Here is a 27,747-nt window from a genome sequence, read left to right on the forward strand (position 1 = left end):
CTGATGGCTAAAAATCTGAGCAGTTCTTGAATGCGAGACGAGCAGCTATCCAACAGTGCCATGGTGCCAAGTAAGCTTAAACGTCATATCCAAACGAACCACCCGTCGCTTCAAAACAAGCCGATGGACTATTTTGTTCGCCTTCTTGGAAACACAGAGGAACAGGCAACTTTTTTTGAAGAAAGGTAAATGAAAAAGCCTTGAAAGCCAGTTACCTTGTTATTGAACTGCTAGATCCAAAAAGTCCCACACTGTGGCAGAGACATTAATGCTATCTGCCTGGAAAGCCATTGTCAATGAGATGCTCGGCCCTGATGCGGTTAAAGACATTGCTGAAGTCCCCTAAACTGATAATTCTGAGCTTTTCAAGCGAATTGCTATAATAAAATAAAAACAGAGAGAGACTAAGAGCTGTTGAAGAACAGCTTCGTGTGTGTCTTTCTTCAATTCCTGCCAGGATATGCTTTGTGTTCAACGAACGTTTCACACTGAGTAAGTATAAATATTAAGAAATTGTTTTATAATTGAATATACTGTACAGAAAGTCATTTTGGAACATTTTTGGTTCGTGGTGTGCCGCAAGATTTTTTCCAATGTAAAAATGTGCCATGACTCAGAAAAGGTTGAAAAACACTAATCTTGAGTGTAGAATAGGTGTCAGGAACCTATGTTCTCACGAGTTATTTCTAGCTCTTTGATGAGTGCCTCTGCCTCTCCGCCAACCCATAATTTTAAATTTACCGGACGGCTCGCCCGACTTGAACGAGCAGTGATGAGCTGATAATGCATTCACACATTTTTCTTGAAACTTCAAACATATCTCGCAATAATATGCTTCAATTCAGTGGCCATTGCTGGTCCTCCCATCGCGGATTACGCGGAGATTAGTGTTTTATTATAGAGCTCATCTCCCCCGTTAAGTCTTCGATCAGCCAGCTGCGGAGCTAGCCCCTCCCAACTCAATGCCGACCGAACTGGAGTATATAAAAATGCGTAGTGGAAAATTAAACCACGAAAAGTCAACTGCGTGGTAGCCCCAATCACTGAGGCGCGCGATGAGTTTTTTCATGACATTTTCGCCTGTCAAAACTGTTGCCACTTCCAGGATCCCCACTGTTATGCACAAGCACTCCTGGTTGCAGTTTTCCACTTCCAAGAAATATATGGAGCGCCAGACTGACAATGTATTTTCCAAGTGGTGAGTGCCCATCTTAGCATCGATTGTAACATCCCAAGTAACGATTTTAGGCTTTCGTTGTTGTTTTCTAATGATTTATTTCAATATCAACTCGGCGACTGCTCGTACAACCCGAGTGTGCCCGAAATCCCTTTACTCTAGCTCCCGCGTGACGAGTTCAAATGCGTTCAAAAAAAAAAAAAAGAGAGAGTTCCACACCCCTGGTCTAGAAGGTGTAGTAATTTCGAAATTTCCCACCGGTGAGTAATTTCCGGTTCAGAGGTAAACCGCACAGATGATAATGTAACACATGAAGCTGCTGCTTTCTATGCACTCATAGTTTGCGCAAATGCAGAAACAGGGGGGCCTTAAACGCACCTTAAACGTAGTACGGACAGGTATAAAAATAGTCGGAAAAATACCCTGGAGAAAATTATCTATCCTAGTGTAGACGTAGCCTCAGAAAGCACCTCTAATAGGCTAGCGGAAGTATATCATGCTATTTAGGCTGACGTATGAACAAGTAACAACAAAAGGGACAAAAATTCTCAAACAACTTCTATATTCAGTGTTACCTATCTCCTTTAAAGAAGTAAGTCTTGGCCACATCTTCCCACCACACGGCTGTCTCGATGCTCTGAGCTGGCATGCCGTGGCCATACTGAGTGATTTCTCTTGGATATCCCGCCTGCAACACCGTGTCTTTAAACACCCAGAATTGCTTCCCTGTGAAAAAAAAAAAGAAAAACATAATGAGAGGAGGAAGGACAAGTAATGGCGTAGGTTAGCCTGCAGGTGCAATACACAAGAAGGGCAAATTTACAAGGACGGCGAGCACAAGCTTTGGCGTAAATACCAAGCAGTAAACCTGTTGCCTTATGTATTTGATGTTTCCTTCAAATAGGAAACGCAAAGTGACAAGTTCTCCCTGCCCTTGCTTTGAAATACCACGGGAATTGCTGGAAACAACTGCTAGCAGAGGCAATAAAAAACACAGCCTCGGACAAGTGTTAAGAGTTTAATAATGTGACAGCATAAGTAATGATCTGCTAGGGATTGCTAAAGTATGTGTGTCCTATAATATATATTTCAAACTCAGACAGTAGTAAAACTAAGTAAAGGCAGAAATAACCCCTATTTCATTAGTTCACTAAACTTTCTTTCACCGTATTGTGGCATGGTTCAGTGTTAGAGTAGCCATTCCCAATCTATACATTCGCCATAACTTTCCTAGTAGTGGTCAAAGGTAACTTCATCTGTTTTGGGTTGTCTTCTTTTCTCCATAATGTTGGTTGTTTGTCTAGGCGCACTACCTCTCTTGCCCCCTGGGGTAAATGAGGACTGACATGAATTCTTTTTTTTACTAGAACTTATTCGCCATCTGACTGCGATCACCGAACCGTGATACCTGTACCATGACAGTACGGGACGAATACAAATACATTTACACTCTTAAAATATTCCTAAAAATGTTACAAGTTGACACGCCTCTACAACATCGCGTGGACATGGGGGACAGTGCCTCTGGATTGGCAGACCAGGGTGGTGGTCCCCCTTTTAAGAAGGAGGAAAAGGGGGACCGTAGGGTTTTCCAATAATAGAGGGATCACAATCCTCAGCCTCCCCGGTAAAGTCTATTCAGGTGTGCTGGGGAGGAGGGTCAGTCGGGAAGTCGAATCTTGGATTCAGGAGGAGCAGGGTGGTTTTCTTTCCGCCCGTGGAACAGTAGACCAGCTCTACACATGGTCTTCGAAGGTGCATGGGAGTTCGTCCAACCAGTCTACATGTGTTTTGTGGATCTGGAGAAGGCCTGTGGGGGGTGCTCCGGGAGTAAGAGGTACCTAGCCCCTTGGTAAGGGCTGATCGGTCCCTGTACGACCGGTGTCAGCATTACCGTCAGACAGTCTAATTCGTTCCCAGTGAGGGTGGGACTCCTCCAAGGCTGCCCTTTGTCACCGACTGTGTTCATAAATTTTATGGACCGAATTTCTAGGCGCAGCCCAAGCGTTGAGAGTATCCTGTTTGGTGGCCTCAGCATTTCTTCTCTGCTTTTTGCAGATGATGTGGTGCTGATGGCTTCATCAAGCCGTAACCTCCAAGTCTCACTGGAGTGGTTCACAGTCGAGTGTGAAGCTGTTGGGATGAAGATCAGCACCTCCAAATCCGAGACCGTGGTCCTGTCGGACAAGGGTGGAGTGCCCTCTCCGGGTCAGGGATGAGATCCTGCCCCAAGTGGAGGAGGTCAAGTATCAGGGTCTTGTTCATGAGGGTAAGAGGCAACGGGAGATCGAAAGGCGGATCGGTGCCGCGTCTGCAGTAATGCGGACTCTGCACTGGTCCGTAGTGGTGAAGAAGGAGCTGAGCCGAAAGGCGAAGATCTTGATTTACCTGTCGATCTACGTTCCTACCCTTACCTATGGTCACGAGCTGTGGGTCGTGACCAAAAGAACAAGAACCCAGGTACAAGCAGCAGAAATGAGTTTCCTTCGCCGCGTGTCCGGGCTCTCCCTTAGAGATAGGGTGAGAAGCTCGGTCATCCCGGAGGGATTCGGCATTGAGCCGCTACTCCTCCGCGTTGAGAGGAGCCAGCTGAGGTGGCTTGGGAATCTGGTTGTAATGCTTCCTTGGAGAGGTGTTCCGGGCATGTCCCAGTGGCGGGAGGTCCGGGGATGACCCAGGACACGCTGGAGAGACTATGTCTCTGGGCTGGCCTGGGAACACCTTGGGATCCCGCCGGACGAGCTGGTTGAAGTTGCTGGGTAGAGGTAAGTCTGGGCTTCCCTGTTAAAGCTGCTGCCCCTCCAACCCGACCCCGGAGCAAGGGAAAGATGATGGATGGATGGATGAATGGATGGATGTTATAAGTCTGCAGTACATTTGCGTTATGGTAAGATCTTGAATAAAAGACAAAACAAAAGCAGCATATGTCCATTTATTTTGAAATACATTTAGCACACCCAGACAACTGGAACAGCGAAAAGTCTTGTATTTAAATACTAACATATGTATGTAACATAGTGCATATCCTGTATGTAAAAAGAATACAATCATTTTCTATTGAATTTTCTATTCCCCTTCCTCTGATTCTCCTTCACAAGTTTCTCTCTGTAGGGAACAGCGAGACTTCCTGGGGACTAATTAGGTGAAATTGCACACTTTTGACAGTGTGACCCCAGGAAGCGCTTTTCTTAGTCACTCATGGGGGCGTTGGGTTGAGCAGGAGGAAGTGGGGGTGGTCGGAGTGTATCAGGGAAAATTGCGTACAAGAAAAGGCTAATTGACAGTTGTAGGGGCGGAATTAACTTAAGATATACCGTATTTGCTGCAATGTGGTTGTTTTTCATTTGAGTCAAAATTGCAAAGGTCATTAGTCTTTGTTGAAATATTTTTGGAACTGTATCAGTGTGATATGCATTTTATCTGAAATGTGGGGAATCTGGAAAAGTAATTTACGTTTTGTTATGAAAAAATCGCAACAAAAATATCCCCAAAGATTCAATAGATGCACACAGAGACCAGTGATGGCCTCTTTTTGGAGAGGAAACTCATTTAACCTCTTTCCCTGACAAAGACCCAATCAATCCATGTCACACTTCCTCTGGCCCTGACACACATAAAAACACACCACACCCTCTGATTAAAGAGACGCCCAAGAGTTTTTCTCTATGCTCAGTCACATTCACCATTAAACCATAAACCATTAACGGCTAGAAGAAGAAAATGCTTTGGTTGGTCAAAGAATGACAAACTTGTTTGATAAATAACTCTTTTTGACTATGATTATGCAAAAGACCAATACCGTACCATACCAATGGCGCCTTTATCTGCTACCAGTGTTGTTTTTGTAAGCTTTTAAAAAAAAAAAAAAAAAAATTGTCTTAGTCTTTTGGATGAAAATACTAAATAGTCTCAGTTCTATTTTAGTCATTTAAAAATGGGCTAGTCTTTGTGTAGTTTTCGTTACCTCCGTGAAGTTGCCCCCCCCCCCCCCCCCCCCCATCAGACACAAAATTATAGAAAAATAATGTCATTCGTTTGTGCTAGGTGTTCTCGTTAGTGCTGGAATTATTCTTGTTTGTGTTGTTATTGTTTTTGAGATATTAACAATTCTTTTACAGGTCAATCTGAGGTCAACCAGGCCCCCATTTTGATTAAAAATGGTGACAATCGTTTGTGCTTGGTTTGTGTTGGTTTGTGCTGTAAACATTTTCGTTTTTGCTGCTATCGTTTTTGACATACAGGTAGTCCCCGGGTTAAGAACGACTTCCGTTCGTACACTGGCGACGTAACCCGAATTTCCGCGTGAGTAAGGATTAACCAATTAAATACCCCTAGTTACATCTTCTCAAATTAACTATCCAAAAACATGTATTATACGTCATATTAATAAAATAAAGTAAAAATAAAAATAAGATGGATAGATAGATAGATAGATAGATAGATAGATAGATTAATAGATAGATAGATAGATAGATAGATAGATAGATAGATAGATAGATAGATAGATAGATAGATAGATAGGCCTCATAGTTGGCAATATTTATGCAAAATAAATGCTGCTGCAGGTTGTTTTTGCTTTTACCCAAGAACCGAGACTGTTTTACGTCCATATCTATGAAGAATTCAGGGATTTAAGCATTTATTCACAAGAATTTTCGCCAGAAAAGCTCTGTTTACTTCAGGCGGCCGCTAGCCTCATTCGCTAACAGTATATAAGTGTATAATGATAATAAAGGGCTATTCTATTATATAATAAGTTGTGATTGTATAAAGAATTTATTAATAATCTATTTCAATATTATTTTTAATTGATTCTACGTTTTCCTCAAGTATTACATTTCTGATGTTAAATTGAGTGATTTATTAGCTGTTGAAAACTTGCAGTAAACGAAAAAAAAAATTCTATTTTGGTCAAAAACTTGTATGATATGTAAAATATTGCTATTGATCCAGAAAATAAAGGTGATTATCTCTGCATTTGGTGATTTTTGTGCATCCAGTGTAAAATCTGAGACTTTTATAGCCATTTTAACTTGTATTATACTTATATAAAAATATAATTAATCTGGATTTTATAAGGGAACAACTTTGAATTTTTTGATGCCGCTGTTCATGGAGACACATATATGGCTAAGGTAGGTGCCTGTTTTGGTTTTAGGTCAATAGCATCTTTGGTTTTGAATTTGAAGTTTTTGAAAATAGGCCCCCTACAAATCGGCCCCGTTTACCGTGTCATGTCAATAGGTTATGAAGTCTAGGGCTAGCCACAGTGACGCTAATGTGATTTCTATGCTAACACTACGAGTTACATTTAGTGTGTGACGATCACTCGGCACAGACATTTAAAGGCTAAAACAGCATTGCATATTCTCTCTTGCCAAGATTAGAAAGCAAGTATTACCATTTGTTTTAAAACAAGCAAGCCTTGAGCCAAGCCTAGCTTAAACGACACCGGTGAGTGTGGGCGGTGCGCAGCACGTCACATAAGTGACACAACCAAACGCCGCTACAATGTAGACTAACTACATGTACAATAAGAAAATGCCATACATTGTGAATGTATGACGGAAACTATTGCATTTTCGTCTCATTCTCATCTAACTCTCATCAAACTGTCATTCGTCTCATTATGGTTAACTCTCCTAAGACACGCTTGTTAACATCTTGTCATCGTCATTGACGAAAACAGCAATGCCTTCGACAGTACAGTGCATTAAAAATAAAGTCAGGGAAGGCCGCATCACTGTTTGATTTGCAATTATGCCCTTAAAATGAACAAAAAAATGTTATTTTTGTATTTTGTCAACCTGAGGAATCAAAGTGTAATATTTTCCTTTCTGTACAACCTTTTTCTTCTGAATGAGGACAGCCAAAAGAAGGACTCCTGGGAAATCTGTTGTATGTTTCAAGTGAATAAAGGCACTGGAATTGAATATAGCAATCTTGTTTTTAGCCAGTCTGGGAAGATAGCAGGGTGGAGAAAAGGCACATAAGCTATTGGCACACACTGCCCGAGTATTTTGTGTTTCCAGGAATTGTTGAGTTTTGAAAATAGAAATGAGGTTGAGTGACAATTTGTAGTTTGTTCCACCTAAACTTTGATCTCATGTATATTGATACAGAACATACAAAAAACATCAAATGACAATAATACTTCCATGACAGTCAATTCCAAGACTATAATAATTTGACCTTGAGTAAAAGATTTGAAGAGAGACATTAATACCACCAGCACTAAGCTCAGTATCAACATTTATATTAAAAGTCCAAGCTTGAGGATTACGGTGGATTTTCCAACCAAGTGAGCAAAACAGTACTTTAATCTTTCTGATTTACAGTGAAATTAGATCAAGGGAGTTTCGTTAGTCAGAACAAAGAAGACTTTTTTGTAAGAGACACTTATGGACGGTGATAAACTTTATAAAATATAACATCTCACAAAAGTTATCTTTAACTGTGGGTAGTTGTATTAACACTCAAATTAGACAGTATGATACCTTGGGAGTTGAAAACAAAAAATATATATATGTGATTGAAAAGACAGACAACGCTTAAAAATCAGTTTCTGCTCTTGCACCCTTCTTTAAAATAAATTGTGGTATTTTAAGCCAAAACAACTGTTGTGTTTGATAGAAAAATATGTCTTTATGCTGCCATAGCAGTTTCATGGCCCATTAAGCCCCCGAACTATTTGTAATTTAAAATAATTTATTTATTTTAATTTAATATATTTTATTTTTTAGTTTAATTTTGTCTGTTTTACCCTGTAGGCCCCTGTTTAAAGACACTGCTTTTGTTTCAACTCAGCCATAAAAAGGAGGTAAGTAATTATATTTATTATCTATATCTGTATTTATTATCTATCATTTTTAGCTTAGAATCATTAATTGAGGTCCAATACAGTATTTAGTTAAAAAAAAAACAAAAAAACCCCCCCGACTTTATCAACTTATTCACTCGCTTAATTTAAACTTTTAAACAAATTACATCACAATGAAAAAAATAGTATCTGTAAATAGGTCACTGATATCTACCTTATAACTATCGCTTAATTTTTTTTTCATTGTCGCATTTTTCAGGATGTTTTAGATGATAAATAATCAATCCAAACAAAGAAAAATTGGAAAAAAAAAAAGTTTAAAACGGGTAAATATTTGAAAAGGAAAATCTCGACCACTCCTTGATGTCTGCGATTTCTACATTGCGACCCTTGTTATATTACCGTGTTTAACCCATAAAATCTCCCATAAGTCCGGCTGTGGTCATTCACAACAGTGTCTTGACACTCGGTGAGACATGCTACACAGAGTTTTGGATCGAAATAATGGTGTCATAAATAATAGTCTTTCTTGCTCTCACCTCGAGTTAGGGTTTTTATGGCATTGGTTCTTATCCTGGGTTCGACTGAACCCCAGGGGTTTGGTGAGCAAGTCTAAGGGGTTCAGCGAAGGTAAGGGCACGCAGAGCCCTATTTTCGTATGCTGATTAAATCTAGGCAAAGTGGCTTTTTAGACCAAGATTTGGACTAGTTTGCTCCCAATTTACATGCTTAATCCATTTCTTTTAACAGCTAGTCTTCGATCTGATATGAGGATGAACTGGTTTGCTCTGTGGAAGGTTGACTCTAACTTGGTATGAGGGAATACAACAGACCAATGGGCAGAGTGGTTTAAAATATTGCCCGTCTATAAAACATACTGTCAAAATGAGAAGAATTTTGAACAGGAGTTTGCTAAATTATTAGTTGCTACCTTAGATATATAAGTTTTAAATTAGAAATAAACTGCTTGATTATCTAACTCCCAAGGGATCGGTGAATTCACATGTGAAACTTGTGGGGTTCGGTAACAGCAAAGTTAAGAACCACTGGTTTAGGGGTTTACATTTTTTTTAAAATGGCCTCCTGCTGAAAATCTTTCTTCCCCTAGAAAATTCTGATCTTAAGCTGTCCAATGATGTATCACACATGCATTTAGAACAATTTTGAAATTTGGCCAAATTTATATATACTGTATGTATGTATACATACTAGTGCAGTGGTACCTCGACATACGATCGCTTCGACACACGATTTTTTCGACATCCGACATAAAATTTGACTCACCATTTGTTTCTACATCTGACGACATGCTCTAAATACGACGATGTATGACAGTACCTGCAGTTTCTTTATTTTCCCGCAAGACGGACGCATGGCAGATTTTCTTGTGAGACGAATTAACATGGGTTACAACAAAGCTAGTGTAGGTGGTGAAAAAAAGGAAAAAAGGTGATGCTTACCGTTACCATTGACATGAAGATAGATATGATAAAAAAATATGAGCGTGGAGTGCGCATCCATGATATGGCTCGCTCAACAATACGGCCATAGACGGTCTATGTCGGTCCTCCTCCGTTCGCTAGTCTTTATAAGTTAAGGTGGCAATTATTATTGTGGTAACATCACCAAAGTAATCGCCAGCTTCGTCAGGTTTCTTATCATTTATTCCATCAACTTGTGCCTAGTGTCCTCCACGGCAAGTAACACGGTGAAAGTGAAACTAAAAAGGCTCACTCTGTTAAGTCAGCCACACGATGCGTCCAGGTACACCATGAAAACACATTCGCCACATTAGAACCCGGTTTGTTACATTATTACAGGTATTATTATTATTATTGCTATTATTTAAAAAAAATTTTTTTTGCAATACTAACATCAATATTTAATGAGAATTTAGCGTAGGTTTTCGGGCTGTGGAACGAATTAATGGAATTATAATGTATTCTTATGAGAAAATCCTGCTCGACATATGACCATTTCAACTTACAAACAAGGTCCTGGAACAAATTAATTTCGTATGTAGAGGTACCACTGTATAGATATATATACAGTATATGTACAGTACTGTATGTATGTATGTACTGTATGTACTGTATGTACTGTATGTAAAAGCAGCTAAAACAAACCCTTACCTTTGAAGAAAACAAATTTGCCCTCACTATTCTCATAGACTGCATCGATTTTAGGTGGCAGACCCCTCCAGAAAAGACTGATGAGCATGGGGTATCCAGGCATGACAGCGTTATCTCTTACTCGCCAAAACCAGTGGTCCTGCAAGACACAAATGTGACCATTTCAAAGATTATTAAGTTATCTCAGCCAAGAAGGGTATTTTTTTTCTTTTGCTTTGAATCATTTTGTGTGGGATATCAATGCCAAAACACATGGTAACTTTCAGTGCTAATGGCATGAAGTCAAAATTGAAAAGCAAAAAATATTAGTGTCAGTCACTGTTGAGCAAAAAAAAAAAAAAAAAAAAAAAAAATCCCAAAACTACTTTTCAGTTTCTCTATCCAAAACAGGTTATTTTGGTGGCAACATATGTTCGAATTACGACTACAAAAAAAGGGGGAGGCACGACGAAATAATGTAGAAACCAATTTACTTGGGGGGAATCAAGAGTCTAATCTTTCATACAAGAGTCTCTGTGGTTTCATAGTCATGAAACAAGATATTGAGTAGGCCTTGAAATATCAGTCAAATTGCTCTAAATCAGACAGATTTTCTGAAAATGGCTGGCATTGAACTCCTTGCTGATGCCTTGGTGGTTATGTACTCATGCTTTCTTTAACCTACCAAGAATCAAGAGATTTGATTGACATATTGAACAATTTATTTTACATGTCAAAACAGAAGTCCAAGTTCCATAAGTTCTTGTACTTGTTCTCTGTCTATTGTGCTCCATTATTTATTGAAAATTGGTGAGCATAATTTCTTCCAAAACATTACCAGCTTGTTAGGACCGCACATAGAATTAACGTAAAACTGACGAGAAAGAACAATACAGTCGTGCTGCAACAATTAATCGATTAACTCGAGTAATTTCATTAGAAAAAAAGCTTCGAATCAAATGTTGGTTCTTTGAGAATTTGTTTAATTAGAGTGACGTTGTAATAATTTGTTTTGAAAGTGTTTACGGCTGCAGCTATCGATTATTTTAGTCGTCGATTAATCGATGAACTAGTTAGTTCGAATAATCGAGTGATCGGATAATGAACATAAACAATTAAAATACCTGAGCTGAGCCTCAAACGGTATAAAAAAATAAAGATTTAAGTACATCAAAAGAATAATAGGCTAACTTATATAGCAAATGTCCGCTAGCTTAAATGCTAACTTAAAAAAAAAAAAAAAAATACAATGCTCTTAACAAATGGTTCAAACACATATTCCTACCAAAAGGGCTAAATATACCAATAAACAAAATTATGAATGCATTAAAAAACTGTAGCTCAAACAAAAACTTAGCAGCTGATTCTGGCATGTGAAATAAGTTATGTCATATTCGCTGTTGCCACTAGAGGGCAGTGTATCCACCCAAATCAGTAAAACTAAATGTGAACACTTTCAAAACAAACCATTACAACGCCAATATAATTAAACAAATACTCAAAGCAGCATAATTTAATTCGATATTTTTTTTCTAATGGAATTACTCGAGTTAATCGATTAATCGTTGCAGCACTAAAAGTGTTGCATTTAATTTTATTGATTTGGGTGGATGAACTACCCTCTAGTGGTAACAGTGAATTGACACAATTCATCTAACATGGCTGAATCCAGCTGCTTCCTGTTAAGATCAACATAGGAGCTAATATGTTTGCTTATGCATTCGTTATATAGTTTAGAAGTAGATTTAGCAGTTTTTTTTTTTTTTTTTGTGGGAATATGTGTTTGAGCGATTTGTTAAGTGCATTATAAAAAGACAGTGAGCATTTAATAGTATTTAATCTAGCTGACTTTTGCTAGTCAAGTTAGCCAGTTGTTCTTTTGTTGAACTTAGATCCTCATTTATTATTTTTTATACAGTTTGAGGATAAGTTCAGGTATTTTAATTTACTTTTAAATTGCTCTTGTGAAATTAAAGTGCAATTCTGTATCGTTGAACAAAACGGAATTTCATTTTTTAATAGTTGCATTTAATACTCTTTTGAATGTGCAATCTTAGCAAACCAAAATACATGTAATTGCAGGCATAAACACTTGTTTCTTTATTTTACATATTCTAAAATTGATTTTGCAACGCATTAAAGTGCATATGACACTAGAAAACATGTTTATTTCATATTACACACGGTATTTTATGCTTCTGAATGAAATGGACTGCTTGGATGTGTGTGGAAGCGATCGATATATAGTGAAGAAAATAAGTATTTGAACACTCTTATTTTGCAAGTTCACTTAGAAATCATGGACGACTCAGAAATTTTCATTGTAGCTGCATGTTCACTGTATAAGAGATATTCTAGAAAGAAAAATCCAGAAATCACAATGCATGATTTTTTTAACAATTTATTTGCGTGATGCAGCTGCAGCTGTATTTAAACACCTGTCTAGCAGCTAGAATTCTGACCCTGCCCGCCTATTAAAAGTCCACCTCCACTACATGTATTATCCTGAATCAGTACTTCTGAGGTCGAGAGCAGCATCAAGACACCTGTCCACCCCATACAATCAGTAAGACTCAAACTTGTAACATGTTAAAGACCAAAGAGCTGTCCAAAGACAAAATTGTTCACTTCCACAAGCCTGGAAAAGGCAACGGAGCAATTCCCAAGCAGCTTGATGATTATAAGATCCACCGTTGGAGCAATTATTAGAAAATGGAAGACGCTAAACAATCTCAATCGGAGTGGAGCCCAATGTAAGATATCACCTCGTGGGGTCTCAACAATCTAAGAAAGGTGAGGAATCAGTCCAGAACTACACGATAGGAGTTGGTCAATTAGCTGAAAAGAGCTGGGACCACCGTTTCCAAGGTTACTGTTGGCAATACAGCACATGTCAAGGCCCATGGTCGTCAAAGCTGACCAAGTGTATCCACAGAAAAAAAGATTTTTTCGTTGAAAATTCTTGTGAAAAAATGCTGAAATCCCTGAATTCTTTAGATATGGATAGTTTGGGACGCAAAACAGCCTTGGTAAAGCAAAAAAAAAAAAAAAAAAAAACGTGCAGTTAGCATTTATTTTACGTAAATATGTCGAAGTACGATGCTAGTCTGTTAGTCAATGCGGCGGCCATCTTACGTAAACAGCTTTTCTGGTGAAAATTCTTGTGATAAATGCTTAAATCCCTGAATTATTTATAGATATGGACGTAAAACAGTCTTGATTCTTTGTTAAAATAGCAAAAAAATGTGCAATTAGCATTTCTTTTACGTAAATATGTCGAAGTACGATGCTAGTCTGTTAGTCGAATGTAGCGGCAGCCTTACAACAAAGCTTTTTACGTTGAAAATTCTTGTGAATAAATGCTCAAATCCCCGAACTTTTTATAGATATCGACGTAAAACAATCTCGATTTTTTGTTAAAAGAGCAAAATACTGTGCAGTTGGCATTTATTTTGTGTAAATATGTCTAAAAATGATGCTAGTCTGTTAGACAATGTGGCAACAGCCTTACAACAAAGAGCTTTTTACGTTGAAAATTCTTGTGAAAAGACGAAACATATAATAATTACCTTGAATCCTCGAACGAATCACTCCTGACACAATCCTTCCTGTTTGTATGCGGTATAGCTTTCGTACTGCGGCGTTGGATCGCTGCATGTGTCGCTGCGACCGACTGCGAATAACTGAAGTGGATTGTGGGATGGCCCCTTACTTTAAGGCGTGGCACAGTGAAGGTGGAATCAGACCTGTCAATATCATTATGAAGTATATGTTCTAAGTTTTTCTGATACGAAAAAAAATTGCTTTCTCACTAGTTCCCCGCTGTGCCCCAGTATTGTACTAGGTCTAGTGACGCCCATTGACTGCAGCCCTACAATATAGCATCCGGCAGTTTCCCATTGTCGAACATGATGTATAAAATCGGAAACCATATATTTACGACCATGCTGTTTCCATTGATTTTCACATCAAAGTGCGCGTAGGACCCACCACATGCTTTGGGAGATTTCCTGGATTGCACATCTGTTGCAATGCACACAGAAGTTGCGTGCATGTGAATGTTGGGAGCATTAGAAATCTCAGATTCTCCCATTTCATTTTGGAGTGAAAGGTGTGTCTTTTTGATGAGGAATGAAACTTGATTCCGAAACGAGTGTTAGGGGAGACCCATCTGGGAAAGCCATTTCAACTCGCTCATAAGGTCCTACCCTTTGGCTGAAAACCACCCATCTTTTGAACACATTATACACAGTCTGCGCAAAAAGAGATTTTGAGTTGTTATTGAGCGGGATGCAAAAACACACACAAAGAAAGCTAGCTGATTAAAGAGAAACTCTGTTGCTCTTTTTCTCTCACTATCTAATCCAATTGTTTCCCTGGGACCGCACTCTAGCTGGGCACTACTCCCTTTTCTTTCCTGTTAATCTTGTTCTCTCTCCCTAACCTTCACCGTTTTTTCACCGGTCCTATGCTTCACTCAATTTAAACCAACAGCCTCCGTAGATTACAACTGCTCCACATTTTCTTTAGTATAAGGAACAGCCAAGTAATTGAAAACAGATTTAACTCTGAAATCTGACCTTTCTGAATCCGCTTGACTTAATAAAAGAGAAAAAGTGCTTTTCCCCACCCCAGCATCCTATACTCCCACTAGGAACAGAGAGCTCCGCCAAGAAATCTTATAAACCATTTCAAAAGCCAAATACTGTAAAAGCACAGATTGTCAAAGTCACAGTACATTTGGAACCATTAAAAAAAAAAAACAAGTAGATTCCCAGATACATTGAACATTGAAAGCCATCCCAGCAATTTTCTATTACCCTGAAATCCCTGTGCACAATTTAAATTTGTTTGGAAATTAAAAAAAAAAATCAGTGTATCACAAAAGTGAGTACACCCCTCGATTTCTGCAGATATTTAAGCAAGTACATCTTTTCATGGGACAACACTGACAAAATGACATATTGACACAATGAAAAGTAGTCTATGTGCAGCTTATATAATAGAGTTCATTTATTTTCCCCTCAAAATAACTCAAAATATAGCCATTAATATCCAAACCCCGAGAAAGGTAGTAATTGATCTTTTTCTTAACACCCTATGTTATTTCCCAACGCAGAGAAGATATATCAATTGGTACCACTACGCACAGTCATGGTTGTACTTCAGTTAAATGGCTACAGTATCATTTATTGAAAGCTCAACAAATACACTAGATGGCAATATTTAGTCACAATATACAGAGTCACATTTATCCTTTAAGAATTACAAGTCTTTCTATCCGTGGATCCCTCTTACAGTAAAAATGTTAATAATGCAAATGCTATCTTGAGGATTTATTGTCATAATAAACAAATAGAGTACTTATGTACTGTATGTTGAATGTATATATTCGTCCGAGTTTTATTCATTTTTTTCTTAATGCATTGCCAAAATGTATATGATCGGGAAAACGTATCGGGAATTATTGGAATTGAATCGGAAGCAAAAAAAATATATATATATATCGGGATCGGCAGATACTCAAACTAAAACGATCGGGATCGGATCGGGAGCGAAAAAACATGATCGGAACAACCCTAGTTGTCACCCCAGGAGGAAGCCTTTTCTGCAGATGGTACACAAGAAAGTCCACCTGTCTCATCAGACCATAGGACATGGTTCCAGTAATATGGTTGTCACCCCAGGAGGAAGCCTCTTCTGAAGATGGTACACATGAAAGCCCACCCGTCTCATCAGACCATAGGACATGGTTCCAGTAATCCATGTGCTTTGTTGACATTTCTTCAGCAAACTGTTTGCAGGCTTCCTCCTGGGGTGACAGCCATGCACACCAATTTGATGTAGAGGGCGGTGTATGGTCTGAGCACTAACAGGCTGACCCCCCACCTCTTCAATCCCTGCAAATATTTGTTGCATCATATTCACTCCGCTCCTCTCCCATTTTTCTATCGAAACCATCAGAGTTATAAAGATGTCCCACCATTTTCATCACAAGCAAGCAGCCCGGAGTCATGATGGGAGCAAAAGTACAAATGCTAAAGAAAGTGATATCCACTGTCAAAAGAAGATCATTTCAAAATATCAAATAAACACAGGCTGCTAGGGCATTGATTACAGTGAATTATGCAGTTAGCCTACTCTATATGCATAATACACAGGGGTTTTTAAACCGAATTGATTATCTTTGCCCATAAAAAATAAATTGGTATAAAGGGAGATGGAAAGTCTTCTCTTCCCCTTAGCGACCAAAGACTTTTATTTAACAAATGAATACTATTTATAACCCCCCCCCCCCCCCCCCCCCCAAAACAGTCACATATAAAGCATGAGAGACACCCTTTATCCACTGTGTACAGAACACAGGGCTGCTTTGTGTGTTGCCTCAAGGTTTGTCTCTGTTCCTTACTACTTGGTGCTGTGGTCTTAGGCTCACAAGGTTCAACCAAGGATACATTTCATTTCCTTCACATGACCGAGGTAGCATAGCTGAAGTGGTGGTGAAAAAGGAACATACAACCCCTAGCAAAAACTATAGAATCACCAGTCTCGGACGAGCACTCACTCGGACATTTTATCATGTACAGTAGAACAAACTCAGATGAAAAGCTTGAAAAAATAATGACTTACCGTAATTTTGGCATTATTAGGCGCACGTGACTATAAACTGCTACCCACCAAATTTGGCACGAAAACGCCTTTTGTTCATAGACTAGCCGCACTGGACTATAAGCCGCAGCTGTCCTTACTGTATTATGGCATTAACTGGTACCACTATATTTGTCAGCTGCATCATAAGACTGTCATAAGATCAAATGAACCACCATGAAGCTTTGAATGAATTGGCTGTAAAGCTTCATTGCTTCAAGAAGCTTCACTTGGCCATCACTACTCCTTTGGGGGAGACTGTCAACCTCTGCTACCATCTGCTGTCAACATTGTTGTTGTCCAATAAATAATTGTTGTTATAACATTTATATCATGAATATAATCTGAAATTGAGGTTTGTAAATCTCACACCATGGCAAGTGGGCATTTGCGTGTTGTTTCCAGCACCATTTTCTGTGTTTGTTCCGGGGCCTGTGCCCGTCTCGTCATCCCTGCGCCGTCATATGTACTTTGTGTTCCGGCACCTTATTATTTACATTTATTAAGCACTGGTCATAAGATCGAATGAACCACCATGAAGCTTTGACTGCAAATCTTCATTTGGCCATCAATGATCCTTTGGGGGAGATAGTCAACCTCTGCTGCCACCTGTTGTCAACACGGATGTCGTCCAACATGCCTCCTAGCATGCATTGCAGCGCTACAGATATAAATAGCAATCAAAATTCATGTTCTGTGCTAATTATTTCTTCAGTTACTCTTCCATTTGTTGCATTAGTTGCTATTCATGGTATTTGCTAACACTTTATTTCATTAGTCAATCATAATTATGACATGACATAAATGGAGATAGTGACATAATTTGCCGAGTGACACTTAATGACATAAACATTCAATAATGCCCATTAAAGTGTCATGTCTTTATTATGACGGTCATATGACAGTGTTATGACACCGCTATCAAATAAAGTGTTACCTTTGAACCCAAATTAATCAACAAATAAGCCGCACAGGACTATAAGTCACAGGATTCAAAATGAAAAAAAAAGTAGTGGCTTATAGTCCGAAAATTACGGTAGTTCAGAAGTGCAACTCTTTAGCATTCAGAAACACTAAAAAAAATGAATAAAAAAACATTGTGGTGGTCAGTAAATGTTAAATTTACAGAGAAAGTGCAGGGAAATATATATGGAATCACTTCATTCTGAGGAAAAAATATGGAATCATGAGAAACAAACAAAAAAAATAATCAAAACACATCTCTCAAGAGTCAAGAATCATTTGACAAGGTGTCAAGAGTCAAGAATCTGCATTGGACAAGGTGATGATGCTGGGACTTTTGTTTGGCGCTGTTCCAGTGAGATTTACAAACATGACTGCCTGAAGAAATCATCAAAATTCCCTCAGTCCTTGATGATATGGGGCTGCATGTCAGGCAAAGCCACTGGGGAGATTTCTTATCCCTTCAATTAAAAATATGTTTGTCATTTTCCCAGATGGTAATGCATCATACCACAGAGCTAAAACTGTTAAAGCATTCCTTTGAGGAAGACTCATCCAGTCAATGTCATGGCCTGCAAATAGCCTAGATCTCAACCCTATTGAAAACCTGTGGTTGAAATTGAAAAAAAGGCGCCGACTTGCAAGGATGATGTGGCAACTGCAATCAAAGAGAGTTGGCACCAAATTGATGAAGAATACTCATCAAGTCCATGCCTCAGAGACTGCAGGCTGTCATAAAAGCCAGAGGTGGTGCTACTAAATACTAAACTTGTGTTTTGATTGTTATTTCTTTGTTTGTTTCTCATTCCATATTTTTTTCCTCAGAATGGAGTGATTCCATATATATTTCCCTGCACCTGCTCAATTAAAGTAACATTTACTGACCACCACAATGTTTTTATTCATTTCTTTTAGTGTTTCAGAATGCGAAAGAGTTGCACTTTTGGACAAATTCATTATTTTTTCAACCTTTTGATCAGAGTTTGTTCTACATGATAAAAATTTCTGAGTGAGTGCTCGTCCGAGGCTGGTGATTCCATACTTTTTGCTAAGGGTTGTGACTTCTCTGAGAGTAAAAAAAAAACTTGAATATCCCTTTGCGTGTGTGTGTCTTCTTTTTTCTTTTCTTCTTTTTTTTTTTTACATTACCTTAAAGACAAACATCTCTCTCCGTAGTATTGCCAAGGTGTTGAAACTTCCATCACAGATGTTAGGTTTAGAATTTGGGTGAGATGGTCTGTCACCGGTAGGCAGCCTTGGAGGTCTGGTCTGCCTGTCTGGTTTGCGTGGATCAGATGGGGGGTGAGAACGAGCAGGGGGCACCGTTGGCAAAGGCTTGGTGGGCTGTGGGAGCTTGTCAGGAGGCCCTAGAGAGAATGAAGTCAAATGATCAGAATACACATTCCGCATCACTCATAGATAATTTCCACTCCTACAGACATAATCTAAAAAAAAAAAAAATCAAGAAATCACATTGAATAATTATTTTAAATAATTCATTTGTAATTTACTGGGGTTCATGCACTGCTGGCCAAAAGTATTGACACCCTTGCAATTCTGTCACATAATGCTCAATTTCTCCATGAAAATGGTAGCAATTACCAATGTTTTGGTAGTAATATCTTCATTTATTTTGCTTGCAATCAAAAAAACATGCAAGAGTAGGGAAAAAAAAAATCAATCATTATCATTTTACACAAAACTCCAAAAACGGCCCGGAAAAAAGTATTGGCACCCTCAGCCTAATACTTGGTAGCACTACCTTTAGACAAAATAACTGCGAACAACCGCTTCCGGTATCCATCATTGAGTTTCTTACAATGCTCTGCTGGAATTTTAGACCATTCTTCTTTGGCCAACTGCTCCAGGTGTCTGAGATTTGAAGGGTTCCTTCTCCAAACTGCCATTTTCAGATTTCTCCACAGGTGTTCTATGGGATTCAGGTCTAGACTCATTGCTGGCCATTTTAGAAGTCTCCAGTGCTTTCTCTCAAACCACTTTCTCGTGCTTTTCGAATTGTGTTTTGGGTCATTGTCATGCTGGAAGACCCATGACCTCTGACGGACACCCAGCTTTCTCACACTGGGCCCTACATTATGATGCAAAATTTGTTGGTAGTCTTCTGACTTCATAATGCCATGCACACAATCAAGCAGTCCAGTGCCAGAGGCAGCAAAGCAACCCCAAAACATCAGGAAACCTCCGCCTTGTTTGACTGTGGGGACCGGGTTCTTTTCTTTGAAGGCCTCGTTTTTTTTGTCCTGTAAACTTTATGTGGATGCCTTTTCCCAAAAAGCTCTACTTTTGTCTCATCTGACCAGAACTGACATCAATATTCGATTTATAATCGAATCGGAGCCTCTGAATCGTAATCGTAAAGAATCTTTATGTGCCCCAAAATTCCCACCTCTACTGGTCACGGTAGACACAGGAACATTCAGGTCTTTGGAGATGGGCTTGAAGCTTTGAGATTGCCCATGCTTCCTCAAAATTTTGCATCTAAAGTCCTCAGACATTTCTTTGGTCTTCTTTCTTTTCTCCATGCTCAATGTGGTACACACAAGGACACAGGACAGAGGTTGAGTCAACTTTAATCCATTTTAACTGGCTGCAAGTGCGATTTAGTTATGGCTATCACCTGTTATGTGCCACAGTTAAGTAATACAGTGCCTTGCAAAAGTATTCGGCCCCCTTGAACCTTGCAAACTTTCGCCACATTTCAGGCTTCAAACATAAAGATATAAAATTTTAATTTTTTGTCAAGAATCAACAACAAGTGGGACACAATCGTGAAGTGGAACAAAATTTATTGGATAATTTAAACTTTTTTAACAAATAAAAAACTGAAAAGTGGGGCTTGCAATATTATTCGGCCCCCTTGCGTTAATACTTTGTAGCGCCACCTTTTGCTCCAATTACAGCTGCAAGTTGCTTGGGGTATGTTTCTATCAGTTTTGCACATCGAGAGACTGACATTCTTGCCCATTCTTCCTTGCAAAACAGCTCGAGCTCAGTGAGGTTGGATGGAGAGTTTTTGTGAACAGCAGTCTTCAGCTCTTTCCACAGATTCTCGATTGGATTCAGGTCTGGACTTTGACTTGGCCATTCTAACACCTGGATACGTTTATTTTTTAACCATTCCATTGTAGATTTGGCTTTATGTTTTGGATCATTGTCCTGTTAGAAGATAAATCTCCGTCCCAGTCTCAGGTCTTGTGCAGATACCAACAGGTTTTCTTCCAGAATGTTCCTGTATTTGTCTGCATCCATCTTCCCGTCAATTTTAACCATCTTCCCTGTCCCTGCTGAAGAAAAGCAGGCCCAAACCATGATGCTGCCACCACCATGTTTGACAGTGGGGATGGTGTGTTCAGGGTGATGAGCTGTGTTGCTTTTACGCCAAACATATCGTTTTGCATTGTGGCCAAAAAGTTCAATTTTGGTTTCATCTGACCAGAGCACCTTCTTCCACATGTTTGGTGTGTCTCCCAGGTGGCTTGTGGCAAACTTTAAACGAGACTTTTTATGGATATCTTTGAGAAATGGCTTTCTTCTTGCCACTCTTCCATAAAGGCCAGATTTGTGCAGTGTACAACTGATTTTTGTCCTATGGACAGACTCTCCCACCTCAGCTGTAGATCTCTGCAGTTCATCCAGAGTGATCATGGGCCTCTTGGCTGCATCTCTGATCAGTTTTCTCCTTGTTTGAGAAGAAAGTTTGGAAGGACGGCCAGGTCTTGGTAGATTTGCAGTGGTCTGATGCTCCTTCCATTTCAATATGATGGCTTGCACAGTGCTCCTTGAGATGTTTAAAGCTTGGGAAATCTTTTTGTATCCAAATCCGGCTTTAAACTTCTCCACAACAGTATCTCGGACCTGCCTGGTGTGTTCCTTGGTTTTCATAATGCTCTCTGCACTTTAAACAGAACCCTGAGACTATCACAGAGCAGGTGCATTTATACGGAGACTTGAGTACACACAGGTGGATTCTATTTATCATCATCGGTCATTGAGGACAACATTGGATCATTCAGAGATCCTCACTGAACTTCTGGAGTGAGTTTGCTGCACTGCAAGTAAAGGGGCCGAATAATATTGCACGCCCCACTTTTCAGTTTTTTATTTGTTAAAAAAGTTGAAATTATCCAATAAATGTTGTTCCACTTCACGATTGTGTCCCACTTGTTGTTGATTCTTGACAAAAAAATTAAATTTCATATCTTTATGTTTGAAGCCTGAAATGTGGCGAAAGGTTGCAAGATTCAAGGGGGCCGAATACTTTTGCAAAGCACTGTAGGTGCTGTTAATTACACAAATTAGAAGAGCACCATATAATTTTTCAAAGGGTGCCAACACTTTTTTGAGTTTTGTGTAAAATGATAGTGATTTAATTTTTTGAAATTGCAATCATTTTCTGGGAGAAATTGAGCATTATCTGACAAAATTGAAGGGGTGCCAATACTTTTGGCCAGCAGTGTACCTTTTTTTACACCAAGCAATTTCCTAAAATTCCTTGCCTTTCACAATCTACGTGCTTCAAAAATGTTTTTTAAAAAGAAGTATAACAGCGCTCAGCTGGAATTTTTTTTTTAGATATCGGATCGGCTCGGCCTTTCAAAAATACATATTGGTCGACCTCTAATGTTGACATTACTTGATATTTATGAATAACATGAGAGCTGACATTGATTAACATAAAACATGGTGAGTACAGAGAGAGTAGTAGAAAGGAGGACCATGAGTGGGTTGCAAGCATAAATAATTGAACACATGAGGGTGCACGGATAACATTCCCTGTGAATGTGAATAAGAGGATATGACGTTGACCGAGTTCAAAAGATGTATGAATATATGAATACAATATGGAGACACAAATATGACAAGTAATATCCCCTTCAATTCACATTCATGAAGAGTAACCTTACCTATTCCTGTAGAATTTCTGTAATCCATTAAAGTGAATTTAAAACAACCCTAATGACCCAGATTATTAATGGAAAGAGTGAATGAAAAGCAGATTAGGAAACTGAAAGAGCAATTGTTTTAGGGAAAGAGGAAATCTACAGGGAACAGATGGAAGACAGGCTATACATCAAACTAATTGAATGACAGACAGATGAGAGGATTATGAGAAGCAGAGACATCTTCCAGTCCACAAAACTGATCTTCTGGTTTTACAAGAGAAGGATTCCATTCACTGACTGAATTAAATCCTGTGAAATACATCCCAGATTAGAGGATGCAAAGCGCTCTGCAGTTATGTAATCATAGAGGCGATCACAGTCAGATGGACACTCAAAGGCGTAAAAGTGGCAACATCATTCTGCCAGAAAAAAACTCAAATCGGGCCCACTGTATTATTGTATTACTACAAACCACAGAAGTGAAATATGCCAGAAAGGTTACAGTGTATCACAAAAGTGAGTACACCCCTCGCATTTCTGCAGATATATAAGTATATCTTTTCATGGGACAACACTGACTAAATGTCACTTTGACACAATGAAAAGTAGTCTGTGTGCATCTTATATAATAGAGTTAATTTAGTTTCCCCTCAAAATATAGTCATTAATATCTACTGTAAACCTCTGGCAACAAAAGTGAATACACCCCTTAGTGAAAGTTGTCTATATTAACATACAACATGTCAACTGTCAATATTTTGTGTGGCCACCACTGGGCATGGAGTTGACCAGAGCTTCACAGGTTGTCACTGGAATGCTCTTCCACTCCTCCATGACGACATTGCGGAGCTGCCGGATATTTGACACCTTCACCTTCCGCTTGAGGATCCCCCAAATATGTTCTGGTTGCCAGCTGGCGGAGGCGACGATCAGCTGACTGAAATTCTCAAAAAACAGTAATTAAACGGCCAGGGCCACAGTTCTATTGGGTTCAAATCTGGAGACATGGTTGGCCACTCCATCACCTTTACCCTCAGCCTCTTCAGTAAAGCAGTGCTGTTGGAGGTGTGTTTGGGGTCATTGTCATGCTGGAACACTGCCCTGCGACCCAGTTTCTGGAGGGAGGGGATCATGCTCTGCTGCAGTATTTCACAGAACATGTTGGAGTTCATGTTTCCCTCAATGGAATGTATCTATCTAACACCTGCAGCACTCATGCAGCCCCAGACCATGACATTCCCATCACCATGCTTGACTGTAGGCATGACACACTTATCTTTGTACTCCTCACCTGGTCGCCGCCACACATGCTTGAGACCTTCGAAACCAAACAAATTAATCTTCGTCTCATCGGACCATAGGCCATGGTTCCAGTAATCCATGTGTTTTGTTGACATGTCTTCGGCAAACTGTTTGCGGGCTTTCTCGTGTACTGTCTTCAGAAGAGGCTTCCTCCTGGGGTGACAGCTATGCACACCAATTTGATGTGCAGCGTATGGTCTGAGCACTAACAGGCTGACCCCCACCTCTTCAATCTCTGCAGCAATGCTGATAGCAATGCTGACAGCACTCCTGCGACGATCTTTCAAAGAAAGCATTTCGATGTGACGCTCAGAACGTACGCTCAGCTTCTTTGGACGAACAAACCGAGGCCTGTTCTGAGTGGACCCTGCTCTTTTAAAACGCTGGATGATCTTGGCCACTGTGCTGCAGCTCAGTTTCAGGGTTTTGGCAATCTTCTTGTCGCCTTGGCCATCTTCATGCAGCGCAAATATACATCTTTTAAGATCCTCAGAGAGTTCTTTGCCATGTGGTGCCATGTTGGAACTTTCAGTGACCAGTATGAGAGAGTGTGAGATCTGCACTACAAATTTGAACACACCTGCTCCCTATGCACACCTGGACCTTGTAACACTAAGGAGTCACATAACATTTTGGAAGGAAAATGACCAGCAGTACTCAATTTGGACATTTAGGGATGTAGTTTCTAAGGGGTGTACTCACTTTTGTTGCCGGGGGTTGAGATATTAATGGCTATATTTTGAGTTATTTTGAGGGGAAAATAAATTAACACTATTATATAAGCTGCACACAGACTACCTTTCATTGTGTCGAAGAGCCCTTTTGTCATTGTTGTCCCATGGAAAGATATACTTAAATATCTGCAGAAATGCAGGGGTGTACTCACTTTGGTGATACACTGCATTTCTATTGAATTGATGATAAGGTATAATATTGAGTATGCCCTATGTACACTCTAAGGCAAACAGAATATAAGCCTATGTTTGTTCTGCTTTATTGTTTTTTTTTTCCACAACTAGAAACATTATCAGTCCAAGCTTAGTTTTACAGCGTATGCCAAAAGGCAACTCTCGAGGTGTATTTGCTTGTGATCAAGATAAGACAGAACTGTTTAGAGAGTGTAACAAATGAATATAAGTCGCTCATGGCAGTCAAATGAAAATAAACAGAAACCCTGTTAGTGTGGAAGGAGCCTGGAGGACTTGTTCTGCAAATTGAATCAGACATGACTCCAAGACGTGTTATACACAACTCCTTTGCGTTGGCTATAGCATAAATATGAACATTGGCAGCTTCTGGAGAGAAGCAACATTTTTTCCAGCATGTTTCTTTTTGTACAGTGGAATGAGTAAGTAGAAGAATAAAATGAATGGTAAAGCAGAGGTGACAATGTGCAATCTCAATGCTAAGTGTGACAATAGTGCTAAAGCTTTAATTAAACGTTTCTAGGTGGATGTCAACAGGATGTAGCCTTGAAATGTCCCAAAATCAAAAGGAAGCGACCAATAAACAGGAAGCACGCGGAGAAATGCCCCAAAAATCAGGAGTAAATGACCCAAAATTTACAGGAAGTGACCTGCTTGTACCCTAAAATTACAAGGAAGTGACGCAAAATTAACTCATTGCCTGCCATTGACTACGTGAAACTAAACAGAAGCCGATGAGACAGTAGCCAATGAGTAAACAAAGAAATTACCTAAAAATGCCTCAAAACCTACAGGGAGTGACACAAATGAAAAGTAAGTAACTTTGAAATGCCCCCCAAAAATAAATACAGTGGTAAGAAAAAGTATCTGAACCTTTTGGAATTTCTCACATTTCTGCTTAACATCACCATCAAATGTGATCTGATCTTTGTCAAAATCACACAGATGAAAATACAGTGTCTGCTTTAACTAAAACTACCCAAACAAGGTTTTCATATTTTAATGATGACATTATGCAAACAATGACAGAAGGAGGAAACATAAGTAACTGAACCATTACATTTAATATTATGTGGCCCCCGCTTTGGAAGCAATAACTTCAACCAGACGCTTCCTGTAGCCGCAGATCAGTCTGGCACATCGATCAGGACTAATCTTGGCCCATTCTTCCCTACAAAACTGCTGTAGTTTAGGCAAATTCCTGTGATGTCTGGCATGAATTGCTGTCTTTAGGTCATGCCACAGCATCTCAATGGGGTTCAAGTCTGGACTTTGACTTGGCTACTCCAGAATGTGTATTTTGTCCTTCTGAAACCATTCTGAAGTTGATTTACTTCTGTGTTTTGGGTCATTGTCTTGTTGCAGCATCCGCCCTCTTTTTAGCTTCAACTGTCTGACACATGGCCTCAGGTTTTCCTGCAAAACATCCTGACTTTTGAATTCTTTCTTTCATGAATGATTGCAAGTTGTCCAGGCCCTGAGGCAGCAAAACAGCCCCAAATCATGATGCACCCTTTACCATGCTTCACGGTGGGGATGAGGTGTTGATGTTGGTGAGCTGTTCCATTTTTCTTCCACACTTGGCGTTGTGTGTTACTCCCAAACAATTCAACTTTGGTTTCATCGGCCTACAAAATATTAGGCCAAAACTTCTGTGGAGTGTCCAAGTGCCTTTTTGCAAACATTAAACGAACAACAATGCTTTTTGTTTTTTTCAGACAGCAGTGGCTTTCTCCATTGAGTCCTCCCATGAACACCATTCTTGGCCATAGTTTTACATATAGTTGATGTGTACACAGAGATATTGGAATGTGCCAGTGATTTCTATAAGTCTTTAGCAGACACTCTAGGGTTCTTTTTTAACCTCCCTGAGTATACTGCACTGAACTCTTGGCGTCATCTTTGGTGGACGGCCACTCCTTGGGAGAGAAGCAAAAGTGCCAAACTCTCTCTATTTATAGACAACTTCTCTGACTGTCGACTGATAAACATCCAGATTTATACAAATCCACAATCCCTAATCGCAGGTCTTCAGACAGCTCTTTTGACTGAGCCATGATGCACATCAGACAATGCTTCTCATCAAGACAATTCTTACCAGGTGTGTGTTTTATAGTGGGCAGGGCAGCTTTAAACCATTAATCATTGTTTGGGCACACATCTGACTTAAAATGTTTGGTAAAAATTGGTTTCAATTGCTCTTTAAGTCTCCTTAGCCAGAGGGTTCACTTGCTTATTTTTCTTATGTCTTTGTTTGCATGCTATCCTCATTAAAATATGAAAACCTATAAATGTTTGGGTGGTTTTAGTTAAACCAGTCACTGTATTTTCATCTGTGTGATTTTGACAAAGATCAGATCACATTTGATGGTGATTTTATGCAGAAATGTGACACAATTTAAAAGGTTCAGATACTTTTTCATACCACTGTATTTCAAGGAAGGGACCTGTGACTATCCTAAAAGAAGTGATGCTAAATTAACCGAGTGGCTGCCATCTCCAATGATAGATGTCTGGGAGGACTGGTACTGGATGCTCTTCTTTCAGGGACACTGATGGCATGAGACATTCAATACATTTTGACTGTAAATGAACATTCCATCCAGTCAAAATGGATTGGATGTTTTGTGCCGTCAATGCTGGCCATTGAGTTCACAAATTTGACCAAAAATTAACATGAGAGCTAATTGCCATGAATGTGGCATGCGAACCAAAATGAGTTTGACACCCCTGGTCTAAATGATAGAATGCCATTTTTTTTTCATGATGTTCATGAAGTAAGCATAGGATTGTTTGATTATTCAGGAATTAATATCAAGCAACTTTTGTAAGATATAAAACTGGCATTTCTTTGTAAAATAGCATCAAGATATTTCCACTCGTGAGACTCTTGCCT

The 27,747-nt window shown here is 39.3% G+C and overlaps 1 protein-coding gene across 1 annotated transcript in view; it reads right to left on the reverse strand.

The window, feature by feature from the left end:
- Positions 1–27,747, reverse strand: part of LOC130908369 (matrix metalloproteinase-16-like) — a 148,414-nt gene that overhangs the window by 25,648 nt on the left and 95,019 nt on the right. Inside the window, exons 6-8 of the mRNA XM_057823737.1 lie at positions 18,869–19,086; positions 10,130–10,268; positions 1,753–1,903 (exon numbers count right to left, since the gene is read on the reverse strand). Coding sequence (XP_057679720.1) covers positions 1,753–1,903; positions 10,130–10,268; positions 18,869–19,086 — 508 coding nt within the window. The remainder of the gene's footprint in view (positions 1–1,752; positions 1,904–10,129; positions 10,269–18,868; positions 19,087–27,747) is intronic.

Source organism: Corythoichthys intestinalis, chromosome 20 (genome assembly GCF_030265065.1).
Source record: "Corythoichthys intestinalis isolate RoL2023-P3 chromosome 20, ASM3026506v1, whole genome shotgun sequence".
Taxonomy (NCBI): domain Eukaryota; kingdom Metazoa; phylum Chordata; class Actinopteri; order Syngnathiformes; family Syngnathidae; genus Corythoichthys; species Corythoichthys intestinalis.